This window comes from Cucurbita pepo, chromosome 9 (assembly GCF_057944985.1).
Source record: "Cucurbita pepo subsp. pepo isolate OVF chromosome 9, ASM5794498v1, whole genome shotgun sequence".
Classification (NCBI taxonomy): Eukaryota; Viridiplantae; Streptophyta; class Magnoliopsida; order Cucurbitales; family Cucurbitaceae; genus Cucurbita; species Cucurbita pepo.
The window spans coordinates 2,578,322-2,599,545 of NC_141806.1; the positions used below are offsets into that span (position 1 = coordinate 2,578,322).

Sequence of the window (21,224 nt, forward strand, 5' to 3'; positions counted from 1 at the left end):
TAGGATCGAAATGTCTCTTATGCTCTCGAATTTATTATTTTTTTTTTTACGATGTGACAGTAACATTCGAAACTTTAACCTCTTAGTACATGAATTAGGTTAAATTTGGAGAATTAAAGAAGGGTAGTAAGTAAATGTTGGGTAAGGTTAAGAAGGGTAAAAAAGGGAGTAGGAGAGTAATAAGAGGAGAGAGAAGAGGAGGAAGGGTAAAATGGGAAAGAGACAGCTAGCAATAGCAATGAAGGAGTAACCTCACCTACCATTGCACACCCACATCTCTTTCTTCTCTTTCACTTCCTTTTTAGCTTCTCCTTCTCTCTCATCCTTACATATTCTCTCTCTCTCTCTGGAAATGGACTCCTTTACCACCTGTTAGTTCAGCTTTCTGAGGTGGGTTTTGCTTCTTTTTCCTTCCTTTCTTCTTCTTCTTCTTCTTACTGTTCTTCCTGTTCTTCCTGTTCTTATCGCTTCTGGGTCTCTGTTTTTTCAACTGGAAATGGGGTTTTCTGGACATTCAAATTTCAGGGTTTTGGGGTTTCTTGGAATGTGAACAAAAATCAAAAGAATGGAAGTTTGAAACATGAAATCCAGGAGTTTCTTAAGTTTTGTAAATCAAAACCCCTCTTCTCTTCTCTGTTTTTCCAGAAATTGAAGAACAAAATGCTCTGTTTTTCCAGAAACTGAAGAAAAAATGCTCTGTTCTTCCAGAAAGTGAAGAAAAAATGCTCTGTTTTTCAACGCATTGCAAATTAAAAACAGAGCTTACTTCTCCAACCCCTTTTTTGCAGGTTTTGAAGCTCAGATTTCCCCATTTTCACTGCGAATCTCAAACGAAAAGGTTTGTTCTAAACTTATTCTTAGCAATCCCCAACGAACCCATTTCGATTTTCAAAAAACGGACCCTTTTTTTTTAAACCCTAAAAGCCAAGAAGGAAATGAAATTATAACGTATAGAATTGGCTAACCTACGCCACGCGGTTTTATTTAATGTTTTACAGACTTACCAAACCAAGCTTCATCTTAAAATGCAGACCCCCTTATCTTCTTCTTACAATTTCTCTTTTTCTTTTTCAGACAAAAAAAAAAAAAAAAAGACAGAAAAATCGACAGAATGGTCGGTAATAGCTTTGTCGACGACTTAGATTGCGGCAGTTTCTTCGACCACATCGACGACCTTCTCGATTTTCCGGTGGAGGATGTCGACGCCGGCTTGCCGCCGGCGAAGGGCGGCGACTCGGGCAACTCGTTTTCAACCATTTGGTCAACTCAGTCTGAAGCACTGCCTGGTTCGGACTCCGTGTTCTCGGCTAACAGAAACTCTGATTTGTCGGCCGACCTCTCTGTTCCGGTTAGTATTTCTTCTGGATTTTTGCTCACCCGCGGGTGTTTCTATCGTTTCTCTCATGAACCGTCTCTCGAGTCAGACCGGACCGGGTAAATTAATGTGAAAGATTAATTCTAAATTTGCAATATTTTGAAACCGATAATTTATTTAATTTCAAAATTAAATTTTAATCTCATTTACATCTCCCTATTCCATTTTTTTTAAAAAAAAAAATTTAGACAAATTTAAAATATTATGAATTTGGATAATTTTCTTTTTTTCTTATTAAAAAAATAAATATTACAATATTTCAAAATTCAATAATTAAAAAAAAAAAAAGACAAAAGGGCGTTGATTTTAAGGACATTGGGTTTAATTTCGGTGGATTTTGTCACTTTTTGTTTGGAATAAAATAAATATAGAAAATATTATAATCAGAGGTAATTAGTGAAAGAAATCGACATGATTATGACTAATTGATTACCTGTCCACCTGGCATGCCACGTGGAGGCCAGTTATTGGTGGTGCTTCGTCATTTTGCCCCTTGATTGGAGGCGCCAACAAACACACATGGAAATTCATTTAAATTAATATATTTTTTTATTTCTTTCAAATTTCAAAGCCCGTAAAGGGTATTTTAGTCTTTTCACAGTCTTCTTGGGATCTGTTAGGTATATATAATATTTAAAAAATGAATAATAATATTTTATTTATTACATTTACGTGCACGTGAGTGTTGAGAACTGGCACGTGCTTATAATATATTATTATTATATATATATATTTTTAATTTATTTTACAGTATGAAGATATTGTTCAATTGGAATGGCTATCAAATTTTGTTGAGGATTCATTCTGTGGTGGTGGAAGCCTTGCAACAATGAGCAAAGAGGAGCCTAAGGATTTGACCCATACCCAATTCCAAACCTCTAGCCCTGTTTCTGTTCTTGAAAGTAGTAGCTCTTGCTCTAGTGACAAGAGCCTGCCCCGCAGCCCCGAACCGACCATCGCCACCCCGGCCCAGCAGCGTGGCCGTGCTCGTAGCAAACGCCCTCGCCCTGCAACCTTCTGTCCCCGTCCCCCAATTCAGCTTATTTCCCCTGCCTCCTCCGTCTCCGAAACAACTCATGATCATCATCATCAAGTATTGCAGGTCATTGCCCCGAAGACTACCTCAGACTCGGATAACTTCGCCGAGTCTCGACCTTTGAACAAAATGCCGAAGCATGGCGCGTTAGGAATGCAAAAGAAGAACAAGAAAATCAAGTTGTCGTTTTCGCTCGCCCCATTAGATGGGGTGGCGAGTCAAAACTCGCCATCGCAGTCGATGAGAAAATGTATGCATTGTGAGATAACTAAGACTCCACAATGGAGAGCAGGACCAATGGGACCGAAAACTCTTTGTAATGCTTGCGGTGTTCGGTATAAGTCTGGTAGATTGTTCCCGGAGTATCGACCAGCAGCAAGCCCGACTTTTGTCCCGTCATTGCACTCGAACTCTCACAAGAAAGTGCTGGAAATGAGAAACAAGACGGACGAGAAAACAGCTGCTAATGTAATCACCATAACTGTGCAACCGGAGCTCATTCCAAACACAAACAGCGCAATTTCGATGGATTACATGTGAAGAGGAAGAAGAAGGAGGGTGGTTCGAGAACCGATCCCAGCCCGGGATCGGTCTCGAAGATTAGAGCGTTGGATGTCGACATGGGCGAGTCGTTGTTGGGTCTAGGAGTAGAAGTTGTGTTTACTTTAGGGTGGTGGTTGTTGTTTTGTGTACAGGTTTAGGACTCATTTTAGGTACCAAATTAGAGGTGGAGGAGAGACCAGAAGTGATATTGGAGTTATTGAAGTTAGAGAGAGAGAGAGAGAGATTAAAGGAGTTTTGGTATTCAGTTTTAGTCCTTAAAACTTTAGGTTCTTCTTTTTTTTTTTTTTTTTTTTTTTTTTTTTGCATTCTTTTTCTTTCTCAATTTCTTCGTAATTCTTTTTGCACTTCATTTTTAGTGAAAGTTCTTAGCTTTTGTTAAGTAATGAAATTTCGGGTCATTATGCAAGAAACTTTTAACGTTCTCGACCCGAGGGTTTTTTTAGTCATCTGCTCTACCAACTGAGCTTCAATCCATGAACATGTGCAATCTCATTTCTAATTGAGACCATCGGAGAATCTTCTCTTATGGCCTTCACCTCCTGCCTGGTCCGAAAATTGAACCCGAACGACTTATAATTTAACCTAAAAGAATTCAAATCAGTTTGGAGGGTGCTTTTAGCAATTTGGAAGGTTTGTCTCAATCCCACCAACTCTACCAAAATTCAACAAACTTGGATCGATAAGTTAAAATGTTTATTTCGAACAAAATAGATATAAACTTAAAAGTCTGGACTTCGGAAAATTATGATAAAAAGTGTTGCTTTTTACTCGAAAGAATATTTTAATATATATATATATATTTGAAATTGAAGATTCCAATGGGTTAACTTTCAAATTTGCTTGAAATTTTGAAAAAAATTCAAATTCAAATTTTAGGTAGAAAAAAGTTTGAATTTGAATTTTTATTTAAATTAAAAAAGAGGTAAAAAGAATTAAATCAATGATTGATGTTACTTTCATTGAAAGTATGGTGAGAATTATTTATCACATGAAAAGATGTTTCCACGAAACATACAAAAACACAATTCAATTAGAAAAAAGGAATTATACAGTGTGTTAAATGAAATAATGTAACTTAAATTTGCATCAAGAGAATTATAAAATTACACTTCATATCATCGGTTTAGAACGTAGTACACTTACACCTAAAATAAATTATAGCATCAGATAAAGACATTGTAACAGCATAAGTCCACCGCTAGTAAATATTGTTCTCTTTTGGGGTTCCTCTCAAGGTTTTTAAAAATTCGTCTTTTAGGGAGAGGTTCCCACACGGTTATAAAGAAGGCTTCGTTCTCCTCTCCAACCAATGTGGGATCTCACAATCCACCTCCCTTTGGGGTCCAGCGTCCTCGCTGACACTCGTTTCCTTCTCTAATCGATGTGAGACCCCCAATCCACCCCCTTTTGGGACCAGCATTCTTGCAGGCACATCGCCTCGTGTTCACCCCTTTCAGCCTACTTGCTGGTATCACCTGATTGCTCTAATACCATTTGTAACAGTCTAAGGTTTTTAAAACGTGTCTACTAGGGAGAGGTTTCCACACTCTGGTAAAGAATGTTTTGTTCTCCTCTCTAACCGATATGGGATCTCACATATATCTTCGATCAAAGATTAGAAGTTCATTAAGGCAAAATAATCATCACCATTGAACTACAAAGGTAATAGAATTTGTAAATGTAAACCCTAATTATGCAAGAGACAAAGACAGGACAATGATTGATGTGTCGGGTATTTATTGGCTGAAAATAACAATATCAACGTATTCAATCAATACAAGTTTTACATGTGACATTGTCACATAATCATGCTAAATACTTTTAACTTATTTAAATCAACATGTGAACAATTCAATCAGACCAGCTATTCTTCAGATCAATATGAATGCACTATGTACCATAAAAAATGAAAGGCAAACTAAGTTTCTTTTTCAAGCATGCTTTCTAGGTTCTAGATATGAACAGGAAGAGCAGTCAAAAAGGCCAAGGTAAGGGGAGAAGTAGACTTGCCAAATAGGGAGCACCAGGAAGGAAGCTTTGAAATTACCCTCTCGGCTTTTGGAGTTAATCTGTTGAAATCAGTTCGCAGCTTTAGAAGTGGAGGCTGAACTGTGTTATTAGCTTCTACAGATTTGGTTGAGTTGTTTTTCCAGAACAGAGTTAGAGAGAAAGTTGTGGGCGAGTCCCTTCCTCCTGCAAATTGAATAGTGTGCCACCCATCCACACTGTTCTTATCGCCAACTGGAACCAGTTCTTCTTCGCCTGGGCCAGACAAAATAAATTTAGTTTACAGTCACAATATTCTTTTAATACAGTTGAAAAAATTACTTTCTATAGGCCATAAAGTTCATAAAGTTGATAAAAAAACCCAAGCCCACCGCTAGCAGATATTATCCTCTTTTGGCATTTTCTTTCGGGATTCCCCTAAAAATTTTAAAACGTCTGTTAGAGAGAGGTTTCCACACCCTTATATGGGTCCCGAAGGGTGGATTGTGAGATCCCACATCTGTTAAGGAGGAGAACGAAACACCCTTTATAAGGGTGTGGAAACCTCTTCCTAGTAGACGCGTTTTAAAAACTTTGAGGGAAAGCCCGAAAGACAACACAAAGAGGATAATATCTGCGGGCGGTGAGAGTTTGGACCTATTAAGTTGAAGTGTCTATCAAGTGCTTTGAACTCGAGTACTTCACCTTTAATCCTTCATTACACATTTTCTCATGCATGGCTTCATTAAATTTCTCCCTACCCACTTTCCATAACTACTCTCTACAAGCTTCTCTCACTAACCTCTCCCCTTTGTACCCATTTTCTTGGACTAACTTCCCATTAGGCACCATTCACTTATTATCTCTACACACTTCCCTTGAACAATTTTGATGAAAGTATTTCAAGTAAAAGCACCCCAAAAACGTCTAGCAATCCTTCCATTTTTCAGCATTTTGATCTACAAGAGAATAAGCCTTTGGTTTGTACCGTAAAGACAACAGAAGTATAAATAGACAGAAGCATATACCAGAAGCGAGGAAAGAATTAACATTTATCAATGGTTCATTACCTTTAAACTTGAAATCTTTGATTTCATCAGTGTTGATACCAAGAGACCAACGTGTAGAACCCTTAGTATCAATTAAAATAGTTGTAATTCTTCCATTGTTGCTAACATCGTTGTCGACCAGCAGCGAGGGAATATCAGACTCGTCCCACCCATTTTCACCACCTTCATGGGTCCAACAACCATAATCAACAGAGAAGGTAACATAATCAATAGGTTTATCTCTACCACATGTAAACCCCTCTTTGATATGTTCAACCTCCCTGGTTAACTTTCCAGGAGTTGTAGAGAATAGAGATACATATGAGATAGGATCTTGCTCTCCACCGTATTTTTTTGTCGTATCTACAACATGGACAACCTGTGACAATAATATTTTTTAGAAATATAACAGCTAATGCTCTAAAGCTGCATCATTCCAACTAAATAGCAGAATGCCTATCAACTCATCACAAACCATTTTATTAGAGCCAGTAAATGCTAAATTTGAATAATAATATAGCTAAAAAATTGAAGCATCAAGGTCTTCATTGTGTTCTCTTGCCCAAATTCTCTTTAATCAACTTTTCCCCGTATTTCTAGCCAATTTTCCTAATTACGTACTAATATTTACTAAATATATCTCTAATTTAATTCCATGTGTCCTACATCACTATACACAAACATAATTTCAAGTTGAAAATCTATTACTTTCTTACAACTTTATCATAGTCCAAATTTTCAATTATATTTTGATCTATTGTTCTAGTCTTCTTGAACTCAAATGAAAAAAAATGTGAGTTGCCTTGAAGCCACTTTTTGTTCTCTTTTCTTGGTTTGTAGTTTGTCTCTAGGTGTTTGGAAAAGTGTTTATCAGTACATAATAATAACAGTAAGTTCCCTCAATGATACAACGATGTGATCATATTTGATTATGAAATAATAGTTGGAGTTGAATCATGCAGGGACTTTTATGAGCTGATGTAAAGCTTACTAAGTACGAACAATTCAATAGGCAAAAAAAGAATAACAAAAGTTACAATTTTATCAAGCGCACATGATAACATGGCATTCCACAAGTTTTAACTGGACCTATTACACAATCCAAGGTCAAGAAGATTCAACAAGTATTCATCCTTCATCTACGAGACCATTTGAAGCTTTGGAAAATAATTTTTGCAAGGTTGAAGTGGACCATATAGTTGTCATAAATAGCACTTGATTGATAATTTCTTTGAAGACTTTATTTATTATTTTTATTTCAGAACTCCTTTTAGAGGGCATTTGAAGGGTAGTGGGAAGAACTTGTCAATCATGGGTGGCCATTTGAAGGGTAGGAGTTTTCTTTTGGGAGGTTATAAATACCCACAAAATGGTATTCAGAGAGGAAGACTATGAGATTTGGATGAATGAAGTTGAGCTCTTTAAGACTTTACCCTTAGAAATTTGAGCATCATCTTTGCCATTTCTAAGATTTTAAGCAATTCATTTCTAAGATTTTAAGTAATTCTTATGGTAGATTGCATCCAAGTTATTCAATCAAGCCTTGATCAAGTTTGGTTGTGGTAACTCAATTTAGAACAATATTCTAAATCTTCCTTCTAGATCTTTGATCTTAAGAGGTAATCTAAGTCTAGCCTTGTCTCGTGGTTGATCGGAATTTTGTACAAGGAGGTACTAATTTTTTTGATTCAAGGATAATAGCTTCAACAAAAGCTTAGATTGTTGGAATGAAGATTAGGATTGTGTTATCAGCACAGGAAGAATGAATGAATTTGAGGTTGAATTGAAAGAACTTACATTTACAGTTCTGGCTATGACATCAGAAAATGGTGGGACGATGCCAGATACCACAGTAGCGATTGAAAAGCCAAATAGAAGGCAAGTTGCTAATACTATTGTTCTTTTTGCTCCTGCACCACAAGCATATAACATGATACTTGTTAGAAAAATTATTCAACTATGTTTCATATCAGAGACTCGGATATATATATATATATACACAAGAAAATCCTAAATTAAAGGAATGTACGATCATAATGAAAGAACACTATGCATCATAATGAAAGAAAATCCTAAATTATACAATCATAATTAAAGGAATGTACAATCATATATCGGAGTACTACATGGTTTGATTCTTAATTTTCCTGTAAAAGATAACAGATCCGGTACATATTTTCGTTGTGACAAGAAAGTACCTTCTTGCTTCTCATTAGCAAAAATTTACTAAGGCGACAAACTTTATTACTCTCCCCTAAGCTACAATCCTAATGGTTGCTCCATATAAACTTCCTCTAGAAGATCACCAGGTAGAAATAAACATTCTTAATGTCAAGCCGATGCAAAGGCCAACGACGAGTAGCAACCAATAAAAAAAACAGTTGAATAGAAGTTAATTTAGCAAGAGGAGAGTGTGTAAGAATAATCAATCTCCTAGATTTGGGCATAGCCTTTAGCGACAAGATGTGCTTATAAAATCCAACTAGGAGAATTAAACAGAGGCTCCCTAGTTGGAGTGAATCATAAAATGTTTCTAACTGAATTTGTCTTCCTGAAGATTTCTTTAAAGAAAATTGGCCAAGCAGAGAGCTCTTCTAATCTATTTCATCCTTCTGTTTTTCGGTTGGACAAGTTTTAACGAGGGTTCCCTGTCAAATTCAGCCGGACAAGTAGTCCTCTCTTCCACCTTTTGTTTACTGTTTCCTCAAAATAAGCATTTCTTTTCTATATAAACATATATGAAGATACTATCTGCTCACTTTATGAACTAGGAAGGACTTTCTAGAAAATGCAATGTATTTTCATTGAAAAAATTAAAATAATCTTTGAGGTTGTAATTACATGCAACAAAAGACTCAACCATCTCAAAATGTTTGTTGCTAATAGTCCGTTAAAGAACATCTAAATAATGAACTTCTAACTTTATAAGTGGCATCAACGACATCTACGACATGATCTATTCTATATAGTACAAAAAGATGGATATATCAACTAGAGAAAAGACCTGAGAGATGAAGATATGACAATAGGTAGACGGTGGTCAGACACAAGACAACAGCAACAAAAACAGCGACTATCACACTCCCCAGCCACTCTGGAGTGCTACCTGGATTCCTGGAAACGATCAACAGAGAATTTAGTACATATTTCCACAGAATCTTGCAAATCAATGAAAACAAATAAAAGATGAGAGTCATGAGGGGAAGCCTTGAGATGTGGATGATATGGTATGAACAATGAAAATTTGTATGTGTATGGAACACCTCTAACATTATCATATGAATATGCTATACATGGTACGGTTTTGTGCAAAAACAGTCAACCAATCAGATGGAAAGACTGAAATATACTTGCAATTAGGCGTCTACAAAGTAGGATGATCAAATGATCCTCGCAACGGGGCTCACAACTTCTTTCTTGGTTGTCAGCTCAGTAAGCCTTCACTGGCCTCGACCTTTTCACAATCTTAAGTCAGAGGAAAAGTTTAGTAGGTATTTGGTAATATACATGCCCAGTTTATAGTCCTTTCATGATCAAAGAATCGCATCTCTGTTCCTTCCCCCATGCAGCAATTTGCGGCTATTTTCTATACAGAGATGGTTTGAGGATATTGAAGCTCCACAATTCAACATTAAGTTTCTATTTAACAGAACACCTTCTGTTTACAGCAAGACAGCCATTTTAGTGAACTATCATTTCCATTTGAGGAGATAAGTTAGATGATATAAGAAATGTAGAATAAATCAAGAATTTATTCCATGGGATAGCTCAAAAGAATGAATTGATAATTTAGTTATATCTGATTTGGCAGCTATTGATTTATATGTTCACCTTAATTTTACACATTTTGAGAAATCATTTCTCCCTTAATTTTTTTACCGCAATTAGCCAAGCTAGAGGAGGTTACAAGTCGAGCTGAGGCATCTTTACATTATTAGAAGAATGTCAGAGGCCTTTCCAGGAATAGGAAGTCAAGACTAGGGAAAAATCTGGCCTATTCTCTGTTAAATCCAACTTTAATTTTCTAAGTTGCAAAGACAAACTTCTTTGCCGGCCAGAACAAAAGTTACTTGGAATATGTATAAACACATACATATCTATAAGAAGATTAAACCCCCCATTTAGTCTTTGGCAATAGAAGAAACTAATACTGTAATAAGTTGTAGAAAAGATTTTCCACTGATTTCCTTAACCAAAGCTGGTTCATTATGCATAGAACCATATCTTCTTTAAACGTGAATTCAGAAAAGGAGATGGGAGGCTCTTTACAATTTCTAGACTTCGTGCTTCCATCATGGCTTTAAAGAAAACATTTCCCAGCTTCTTTCCAGTCATCCTTTAAGGTCAAGACTGTCATTTTGATGATGGGTTGAGAGTTATCATGTGTGTGATTTAGATAAAAAAGATCAATATAACTTTCTGTTGAGGATTTATGTGACTATACTGCTTATGAGAGGATTGATATCTAATCTTCCCCATCCCCTTCTATCTGCTTTGCTAAATATAGTCTCTATTTCCAATAAAAATGCATATTAAGCAACGCTTTATGATTCCCGCAATATCCTTTTACCTCCAAATTTTTGTTTTATAATTACAGATAAGCGCTTGGACCTTTGCAATCTCTTTCTTTCCCTACACCTTCCAATATGTCTTCTTTCCTGCATGGTTGCACCAGACAACTTAAAATAAACATTTCCCTTACCTTATCGTTTACATAGTAAATCAGAACATAATTACATTAAGCAACCTCCAAGGTAATCAACATTACTAAGCCAACCCCTTCCATGAATTCACTTGCGATCTATGTATCAAGTCAGCAACAGTCAAAGTTTTCTCTAAACTTTTTCAGGCCTTCATAACAAAAATGAAAATTAGAATCTTTAGAAAGGTTGAAAGATCTGGTGAAGAGGTTTGGTAGGTTGCCAGGTTTAATGTTTCCTTATGGGCTTCAACCAATTGGCATTTTTGTAATTATGAGCTTAGTCTTTCTTTTGGATTGGGGCTCTTATTTGCAGTTAGATTCAAGACTCCTTTTGTTTGGGCTTGTTTTTTGTTTGTCCTTGTATTTCCTTTCATTTTACTCCATGTAAGCGCAGTTTCGTAAAATAACAAAAACAAAACTAGACTAAATTTCAGTTTAATGTCATAAATAGCATACCTATCAAATCGGACAGCACTTCCAATGATAAACCTAGCCAACTGAATAATAGTTCCAGCTGAAACTAATAGTGGTACTGTTAAGCCAATCAGCAGAGTTGCGAGTTTCAGAGGCTTTGGAAATCTTGCAGGAGTTAAAGTTGCTTCTAGCAAGCCATCTGGACAGTGAGAACACGTAGCTAGATTAAAATTGAGAATTAAATTTCTTACTCAATAATGTCAAAATAAAAAATAAATACCAAGTATTTTCAGAAAAGATAGGGCTGAATTCTAAACTTACACGCAAATGCTGGAGAAACTAACCAAACAAGAGCTAAATAGGATGATCCAATTTTATAGTAATTGCCAATAATCAGAAAAATGAGCCACTGAAAAGATCCTGCTTTAAAAAGCCATCTTTCAGCCTCTAACCTGATCAGTTCTTCACGGATAGAAGGCAACACCTGCTCTCTTTTCGAATATACATTAGATAAATATGTTTGAAGGATAAGAAAACCAACATATTGACCAGCCAATGCTCCAAGAAAAGCAGGAGCAGCGAATAACCCAACTACCAACCATGGACTTGCAACATAGGGAACAGGTGACGGTGATATTATTGGTAGAATGAAGGCAACGGAAGCAGAGAAACTTAGTGAAAATGTCCACATTAAAATCAAGCTCAAACATGACAATGCCAGTGAAACTGTAGCTGGAAAACCACCCATAATCAAAGATGTAGTCCATATCATAAGCGATTGGATGATCACTGAATTGTGAAGCAAGGTTGCAAATCTTTGACGATACACAATCATGTATGATCCCTGACAAGTTGGGCATAATAAACAAATAGCAAACTGAAAATAACAAAAATGCAGAAAAATGCACGTGGTGGTTCTAAAGGAGGGCCAAAATGAAGGTTTTGACAAACAAACATTACAGAAAATAGCCATCTGGCCCAATCATTTTTCATTCTTCATTATCCATCAAGAACAGAATTAGAGACAAACAAGTGGCTTTAAAATGAAAATGAAAAACAAGGAGAAAAATGCAGCTGGGTGGGAGATTCCAAAGGAAGGCTCACTTGAAGGTTCAGCATAAGAAATAAATTAAAATATAACAGCAAAAAATTTGTTTTTTTTTTTTTCTTTTCCAAATATTGGTCAAATTCAATACAACAAACAACTGTTTTTAGAAACAATTTTGAAAAGAATACACCAACCCCCTTTGGTAGGTGTCCCCAAACCATGTCTTGTGGTTATCTTACATGTTTTTATCATATGTAGTTCCCATGGCTTGAATTATACCTATTTTATCATTGTTACTTCTTACATCACCTACTTTGGCTTGTATTCCAACCCAATAGTTCAAAAGGACGGCCATATTGCATGTCCTAAGTGCTAATTTATTTCAACAAACGTGCCACAAGAAGAATCAATTGTAGGGCACTTAAAGAAGTTTAGCTTTGTGTTAGAAGCTGAATCAAGTACTCCATACATCTTTTTTCAATTCTACAAATTTGGATTTTAAATTTTTGTGGCAAATGGAATTGACAAGCAAAGGCAACGAAGAGAAAATGTTAGCAAGTTGGACAGATATTCCTACCTAAGTTGCTGTAAGGGTCGAGTTCCAAAGTGAACAGGAAAGAAACTCTAATCCTCACATGAGGTCTTTCTTCCAGCTATCATCAAAGATCTTTTTGCACTTTTAAATGTGAAGTGGCATCACGGTGATCCAAAAGCGTAAGAGAGTCTTACCTTAGTATATGTACAATGAGTTGCTTATCTTATTTTAATAAAAATATTCCCTTCCTTACAAGATGCGATTCCAATCTATTAAGTTTCCCCCCAATGAAATACTGTCATGCATAGTTCTCCTTGCAGATTTTAATAAAAAGGAAACATATTTGAGTGGAATGCAAACAAAGAGTTATAAGTCTAAGGGTTAAAAAAGAAATCTCACCAAAATGTCAAAATATACAGCATTGTCTTGGTCAGAATTCTGCCCTTCTTCCATTACATTGTTTGTCGGAAGTTTAGAGGATGCAGCAGCACGCAGCAGAAAAGCAAGCATATTTTCTCCAAGATGTTGAAGAGATCCTGGTTTTAGAAGCTCAAACTTGTCATTCTGCAGAATGAATATACAGAGTAATCGAGTTAACATTGATATTGATATTATACAAACATTTCCATGCAGATCCATTTGCTCACTATTTTTCCAGATCACTTCGATAATTCTTTTTCTTACTCGGCATGATGTACGGGCATTACCTTAATTGCTTAATCAAGTATCTACACTCTCCAACTTCAGTCATTAATTTTCCCACATTTTTTTCATTTTACATTAAAAAAAATGGATTGTTGATGGCATAACTTATCAGCACAAATAGTATTAGAACTAAACTCTGACTACTCGGGTAAATAAATCAAAAGCAAATGCCCCAATCATATTTGAGTGGCGCAGAAACAATTACCACGACAGAGAACATTTTAGCTGGAGATGTAAAGATGCAAGCCATCATATGGTACTATACAAATACTTATGACACAAACGATAATAGTTGCATCTCTAAATTTCCAGCTTCTCTAAGTTGACCGTGAAAGAATGATCAAGTTTTGATAACTGTTGTTTCTCTAAATCAATTAAATTAAAAATTGTCAAAACTTTATCAATATGCAAAACGCTTCTTGCAGAGGGTTCCTAAAAAGATTAAGAATCCATTCGTCATTGAATATAAAACCTCGTGTGAAAAGCCAAAAATAAACTTTTAGATAAAGTCTCCAAAGAAAGAAGTTAATAATATAGAACCTTTGTGTGATAAACTGCAGTGTTATCAGTAAACGCAAAGTCAAGTCCTGACAGACCAGCAAATTCTGTGTAAACTTGGAAGTCTGTTCCAGATTTAATGGCTCCAGAAGTAAAAAGATCCTACAAGATTGAAGTCACTCCTCATTTATAACTATAGCAATTTCCGAGTAAAAAAGATGATTAAGAGGGGGGAATTACAAACCTGAGACACTATTTGGGCAGACGGGTATTTTGCAACTGATGCAAAAGTCTCGACAGCCCATGGATGAGAACCAGTCTATCAGATAAACAATTATGAGTGAATTATAACAGGAAGCAAACAGTTATACATAAATTGTCACCTCGGTGACATGGTATTTATAACATAATGATTTACAGTCAAGACCTGAAATATTCCAGACTTCCCTCCAAGACCAATAGCTTCCAAATCAACAGCCAGGCGAATGGTGTTATTCCAGGGATGCTGCATTTTAAATTCTACATCAGTTCTACTACTTGAATCCAAATTTCTTACCGTTACTATGTGGTGCACCTCATTTTAGTTTACTACAGGAGCAATGATGAAAGTACATCAGTTCTCACATTCTTCTCATGTACAACAAATATACAGATGGACAAAGTAATCAGCATAAAGTTTTCAGAACGAATTGGGTAGGTCAATTATGGATAAACATTATTTCTTATTCTGTTTTCTTCAGACACCCTTAAAACAAAATAAAGAATTTTGATTTCTTTCTTATGCTATAATATTAGAGGAAACCTTATATCACAGATAATAATTGCAAAAGGAAGTACTAGAAACGCAATCCAAGTGAAGGTTAACCTTGAAAACTGGAGAAGAAAATCATGCATGAAAGTAATTCCAACCTGACTCATAAAGCTATGAGCACCACTGAGACCCTCCTCCTCGCCAGTATTAAATAAAAATATCACACCACTTTTGAATCCATGAGCCCACTGAGAAATACCTCGGGCAAGCTCTAACATAACAGCAATACAAGAGCTACAATCCCCTGCTCCTTCCCTAAAACAAGCATAGCACATTATTTTCAAGGATTGATGGATAGAATATAATAGTGATAAGAACTGATTGATGAGAACATACGTCGAGAAAACGGTGTCAATGTGAGAAGACACTAGAATTGTATTTTCTTCAGCTTCATCAGCATACTTCGGCAACACCCTTAAAAGAACATGATATAGATCTGAATAGACAAGTGTTTTCCCCCTAAACAGACCACGGGATAAACGATTTGCTCCAGATTTTGCATGAAATTTTTCTACTTCGACATCAACTTCCCAGTGAGCTGTTTTCTTTATTTTTTCTGCTTCTTTCAACACATACTGAGAAAAATTGCATGATTTTAAGTATCTACGTATGCTGGAAGAAAAGGACATAGACTGATGCAACTGCTTTTAGCTCAATTTCATTGAAATGGCTTCTTCTTTATTTTTCTCCGTTTTGTGGGTGTGGGGGTTCAAATAGATGGTTTTACTTGAAGAGCACGATGTTAAAATAGGCATTGGCTAGAGAAATCAACTCTAAAATTGAATTCTTTGGAAAAGGGAACAACAAAAGCATTGGCCTTGAAAAGTGATCAGTCTGCAACTTTAAAATGTGTTACGTACAGTCAAACCCGATAACTCAATTAGTTGAGACATAATACCCTCAACCAAAAAGTCAAAGGTTCAAATTCTTACTCTCTTTGGTTGAATTCAAAATAATGTGCTACACATAATTGAAATCAAGAATTTGAACTACTAGCAAGAAATAATGCTCTATACTCATATTAACTAAAGAGATGCTAATTCAAAAATCATGTGGCATGTATTCCCTATGTATTAAAATCCAAGTTAGACTAGCTATCAGTTCTAAAACTCCATGCTTGCTTAGTTCTACAAAGCCGAACTTGAACTATACATTTTTTTCTCTTTTCTTTACTTCAATCTCATTGGATAAAAGGCTAACCTACTAATTATTAGAAAATCAATATAAATTGGGTATACTTGCAAAATACAATTCGTGTATTTGACCTGCTAACAAATTAGACACTGTTATCTATCCTTTTAGACAGAGTACATTTGTGATCACATTAAACATGGGTATATATCATACGAAAGAGTAAGTTGAATAACAAGGCAAAACGGAGGTTGGACAAACTAAAATCAACCCAGAAAAAGGATTAACCTCCAGTGCAATGTCGAGTGCATCAGAACCAACAGGATGGGGACCCAGTGAAGTTAACGCCTTGACATGCTTCAAAGCCTCAGTCTCCGAGAAACCTCTTTTGCCAGCCTGCTCAGCACTAAGTGGGATAGGCAATTTTTCAAACTGTTGTTGATAAATGGCCCGGAAGCTATAGATGGTCAACAGAAGCAAGGACATCCATACATATGGTGACCTCTTTGTCCTTCTTGCCACTGATATGGTTTGAGGAACACTGTCATCAACTTTAGGAACATTTTCTTCTGGCTTGTTCAATGGTTTACGCGACGCAGACGAACTTCCAGTCCGTCCCATTATTAGTTGACAAATAAGAGTCTAAACAATGCAAACAACTGGACATAAACAAAGAGAAGGGAAGTCAGTACAATACCTACACAATTTGACTTGTTAAGAATAATCCTATTTAACTCTATCCCGACTACAGTAAGCACAAAACCTTTATAAAAAACCTGAAAATTGATTCAGAAGATCATAGAAAAATGTACAAAAAAAATTTCAATTGATGCATCAGTTAAATAATACTGCACCAAACGAGAGATTTACTGCTTCCGTCATTCTTCAGCTTCGAGTTACATCTCAACAAAACATAGTCAGAACCCAAATTTCCAATCTAATCCATGATTTTCTTCATCAAACAAGTAGGCACGGCCAAAATATATGCAATCAAACTCGCATCAAGTAATCCAAATCAAAACGATTCAATAAATTGCAAGATTCAGAGTGAAACAAAACAAACAAAAAAAAACTTTACGGGAACAAATTCTCAGCTCAACCGATTCCGTATGGCAACAAAATGTTCTTAAAGCAAAACAAAAGATCCGAGTCTTGAGCTAAAAATAACAACTGGATAATAAACGAAGCTCATACAGCAACCTACAACGGCAACAGGCTCATGAAGTAGAAAGTAATTGATAAAACGATTGAAGAAGATGATGTAGGAAGAAAAAAAATACCATATTCGAATTGGAAATTGATGATTTCGAGAAGAAAACGGGATGAACTGATTGCTTATTACCTCGGGTGGAGACCGATGATACGCACGGTGCAGATCGTTCGCAGAGAGTCCACTGTCACTATGGCTCACATCACATCGCTCTGGGATGGCGAGTCGTATGGGACAGTTAAATTTTTCCACATTATTGTAAATTGCCCTGAATTTAATTATGTACTTTGTTTTTTTCTTTTTTTTTTTTCCTTTTTTTTAAATAATTAATTAGTACTTCTTGTTTTAGGATATGCATTTTTTCAAACAAAATTTATTTATATATGTATTGAATTAATTAATTAATTAATTAAACATAGCTATAGGGATTTTTTTTTTTAATTTAATTAAAAACATAGTTCAATAAATTATAATATATATTTTTTACGACATTAGATATAAGGATGCGTCGATTCAATAATTATATTTTTTTTAAAATATCTATTTAGATTTGTTCACTTAATCCTCAATACTATTAAAAAAATATTTTTTAGTTAATCTTTATAAATTTTAAAAATTAAATGTAGGTTTAAAAACTGAAAAAAATTGTTTGCGTCCCACCCACTGGAACAAATCGCGAAGCGATTCGATTCATCGACCACTGCAACTACATGTTCGAATGGGAGAGAAATTTTCTCCATTGGCTAAATGGGACAGAAAACATAATTATATTTCTGGTCTCCTGCTCAAACTCTTATTACTGCACTGCCTCACTTTATATATAAGTTACTCGAAGGGTATGTATACACGTGTGTATTGTCTTATTATATATATTTTTTTTATTATAATAATTTATAGTTTTAGTAAAAGTTATATTAGAAAATATAAACTATGTATTAAAAATTTATTTGAAATTATTTTATTTATTACAATATTTTCTATTTTGAGTAAAAATTATATTAGAAAATACAATATTTTATATTTTTAGTAAAAATTATATTAGAAAATACAAATCATGTATTGAAATTTTATTTGGAATAAATGTTTTAAATATATATATTAAAATCGAGGGAATTTTCGATTATGAATGGAGAAACTTCGGGAATTGATTTAAGAAATATTGACGTGAATAAGAATTTAGAACTAAACAACTCTAGAAACTAAGATCAGCAAGCAACACAATTCAGGCTATGGAAACGCACTAATCGAAGCAGAATTTTCTCAATCAGATCAAAATTAAACCATATGATTCCAACTGCAGCAAACACCAAAGCAAAAAGGACATAGAAGGAAACAAAATACCAGCACTGCAAGAGGACGGAGGATCCCGCTGCAAGTTCTTGAGCTCCTTTAATGTCCGATAGGACGCCTTCAGAAAAACCTAGAAAAAACAGCCAAAGATCTCTGCGATCAGATCAATCCAGGGGAAATCAAACCAAAATGTTTGCATATATAGATAAACAAGGTTACCTGATGAACAACGATTGAAGAAAATCGCTCGCAGCTAGATTTTCGGCTTCTGGATCTCTAAACCGTGAGGCTCGTGAAGCAGATGATAGCGAAAAATAGAAAATGAAAGGAATTTGGTTGAGAAAATAAGAGCATTTATTGTGACCGTTTAGTGCGCGCCGCTCATGGTTGGCACAGTTTCTTATTCATGCGTCTGTAGTGGGCTTCATCTTCAGTCTCCTCAATTTAAAACGCGTCTATTATAGAGAGGGTTTAGCCATATTCTCACCAGTGTCTCGCACCGTCCAATGACTGGCTCTAATACCATTTGTAACGGCTCAAATCTAGTGTTACTAAATATTAGATTTGAGCCGTTACAAATGGTATTAGAGCCGTTACGCACTTATAAGTGTTTTAAAATCGTGAGACTCACTATGATACGTAACTGGTTAAAGCGGACAATATCTGATAGTTGTGGGTTTTAAGTTGTTTCTAACATTTTATGATCATAATTAGACACAATAAATGCAACCTAAAAAGTAAATAAAAGCCTTCAAGCTTGATAACACTCAATGCTATGCAAATATTTAAAGCTCAATTACGAGCCTTTATGATCTAAAGTGCGTAATGGATACGTTCTTTTGGAGCCGAGCAAGAAATTGCATAGCATTGACTCAACGACCTTCTACGTGTAAGTGATGATGTGATACCTCATTGAATCACATTAAGGTTTGAATCGATAATTTGTTATAATTTATCAGTTACACCGGACTCGAGATTCACATAATGACCCACAATTTAGATTCATAGATAGAACTCAGTGATTTTCAACACTTTCTTACCTTAAAAAAAACGTGCTACCCAATTTACTCGAACTCAACAATTTCCATACTTTTCTTAACGAAAAAATTCCGATAAGCGAGTAATTTTCTTAGTTCAATAATTGTAGGAGCGAATGATCAAATCATCGATTATTTAAACTAAACTCGACTTAAACGTAATTAACATATTTATGTATTTTGAACATTTGACATAACATTAATTAATAATTACCAAAAATATCCCAACTTTATAGTTTTTACCCGACAAAATGTTTGGAAAGAACCGGCCGGTTCGAATCTCAAATTTGGTCGGTGCATTTGAGCATTTTTTTAATTATTATTTATTCCTATATTTATCCACACAAAAAACGTGCCAATTATTCCCACATTTTTTTTTTAGTTTTTCCATTTATTATTTGCAAATTTCAATTCTTTTTTTAAGATTCTTATGACCAGACAACTATCGTGTTCTCTGGACATTATTTAAATCGATTTATTCTATATTTTTCAATAGGTTAAAAAGGATAAATATTACAAAAACTAAAAATAAATATACTGGTCGTGGTTGTAACTCGAATAATTTGAATTATCGAATCAAAGCCGTAAAATTGGAGCTGGATTATATTTTCTAGTCGAGTCAACTCGATCCATCTGAAAATAGAGTTACAGTCAAACTCAATTTTACTTTTATGAAAATTAAGAATATTTAAAATTTGTAAGTGATATTATTGTGACGAGTGTTTCTACCATATACAACATTTAATAAATATTTATCATTAAAAATTTATATATTTATTAAAATTATTTATTTGAAGATAATTATTAAGATTTATTACCAAATAAACACAAACAGCTTAAACTAAAATTTAATTAATTACAATTGAGTTAATAATATAATTTAATAAAAGTAAAATAGCTAACAAAGTTAATTATCTAAAATTCAACAATAAATAATAAAGGGTGGGAAAAAATGGTAATAATTATTCAAATAAAAGTAAATATTGTAAAATTGTCCAACTTTAGTCTGTGATAAAATTGAAAGTTAAAAAGGTAAAATTTGACTGAGTAAATCGGTAAAAAGGAAGGGAAGGAAAATGGTAAAAATGGTTATTAATTTGTAATTATCACACGTGTATAAAATTTATTATTTTATACAAATATAGAAAAATATAGAAAGAGATACAATATTAAGAGTATATATGAATTACGATCAGTACGACATTTCGAGTTGGTTGGGTTAGTGACCCGAACAACACGAATAAAGTTCATAACACAACGCAACTCAACCCTTTGTTTTCGAGTTGGATTGAGCTAAATTGTTCTTTTATATTTCATTATTTAAAAAAAAAAATCACATTTATCCACAATAATAATTAAAATCTTAAAAAATGCAAATATCAAACATTTATAAATCACAATTCATCACTAACGTGGATTACAAACATTAAATGTTATTAATCTTTTTAAAAGTACGATAAGATCGGTTTGTAACCCTATTTTTGGGTTGACCCGCAAAAAAATAAAAAACATTTCCGTTGTAAAATATATATATATATATATATATTTGATTGAAAATTTGAAGATTCCAACTTTGAAATTAAGAGGAATGAAATGTGCATTAGGAACTACAATAAACTATATATTAAAATATATAACATATGAATATTACAAATTATTATATTTGCCAAAAATTAAATAAATAAAAGTTATTCTTATTCCAATCCACAAATTTCCCATTATTGATGAATATCATCAAATATGAAGCATATGGTCAAAGCATTTACGAATCCTGCTAATGTTTTCTTGCCCACATTGCTTCTAACCCATTTTTTCAAACCCTCAATAATAATA

The 21,224-nt window shown here is 34.5% G+C and overlaps 2 protein-coding genes and 1 long non-coding RNA gene across 6 annotated transcripts; 1 reads left to right on the forward strand and 2 right to left on the reverse strand.

Annotated features, from left to right (window-relative positions):
• Positions 1–1,074: 1,074 nt before the first annotated feature.
• On the forward strand, positions 1,075–3,417 carry LOC111802292 (GATA transcription factor 8). Its single transcript, XM_087126585.1, has 2 exons — positions 1,075–1,348; positions 2,127–3,417. Exons 1-2 carry the CDS (start codon positions 1,112–1,114, stop codon positions 2,949–2,951), a joined length of 1,062 nt encoding a protein of 353 aa, XP_086982711.1. The 5' UTR covers positions 1,075–1,111; the 3' UTR covers positions 2,952–3,417.
• A 1,256-nt stretch (positions 3,418–4,673) lies between these two features.
• On the reverse strand, positions 4,674–17,317 carry LOC111801736 (Zn-dependent exopeptidases superfamily protein). 4 transcript variants are annotated; one of them, XM_023685860.2, is made up of 14 exons: positions 17,197–17,317; positions 16,143–16,513; positions 15,060–15,298; positions 14,822–14,978; positions 14,340–14,417; positions 14,157–14,231; positions 13,955–14,074; positions 13,109–13,273; positions 11,448–11,970; positions 11,169–11,325; positions 9,015–9,124; positions 7,808–7,920; positions 6,032–6,389; positions 4,674–5,237 (listed from the first exon to the last, which is right to left on the reverse strand). In XM_023685860.2, the coding sequence occupies exons 2-14, from the start codon at positions 16,473–16,475 to the stop codon at positions 4,927–4,929; spliced, it is 2,739 nt and encodes a 912-aa protein (XP_023541628.2). In that variant the 5' UTR covers positions 16,476–16,513; positions 17,197–17,317; the 3' UTR covers positions 4,674–4,926. The 4 variants fall into 4 exon arrangements, with proteins under 4 accessions (XP_023541628.2, XP_023541629.2, XP_023541630.2 ...); XM_023685861.2 differs by having other exon boundaries at positions 17,135–17,282; XM_023685862.2 differs by lacking the exon at positions 17,197–17,317 and adding an exon at positions 16,933–17,093.
• Positions 17,318–18,300: 983 nt separating this feature from the next.
• Positions 18,301–18,660, reverse strand: LOC147790977 (uncharacterized). The gene is made up of 2 exons (XR_015422373.1): positions 18,574–18,660; positions 18,301–18,484 (listed from the first exon to the last, which is right to left on the reverse strand). It is a non-coding gene; the product is annotated as an uncharacterized LOC147790977 (long non-coding RNA).
• Between the last annotated feature and the right edge of the window lie 2,564 nt (positions 18,661–21,224).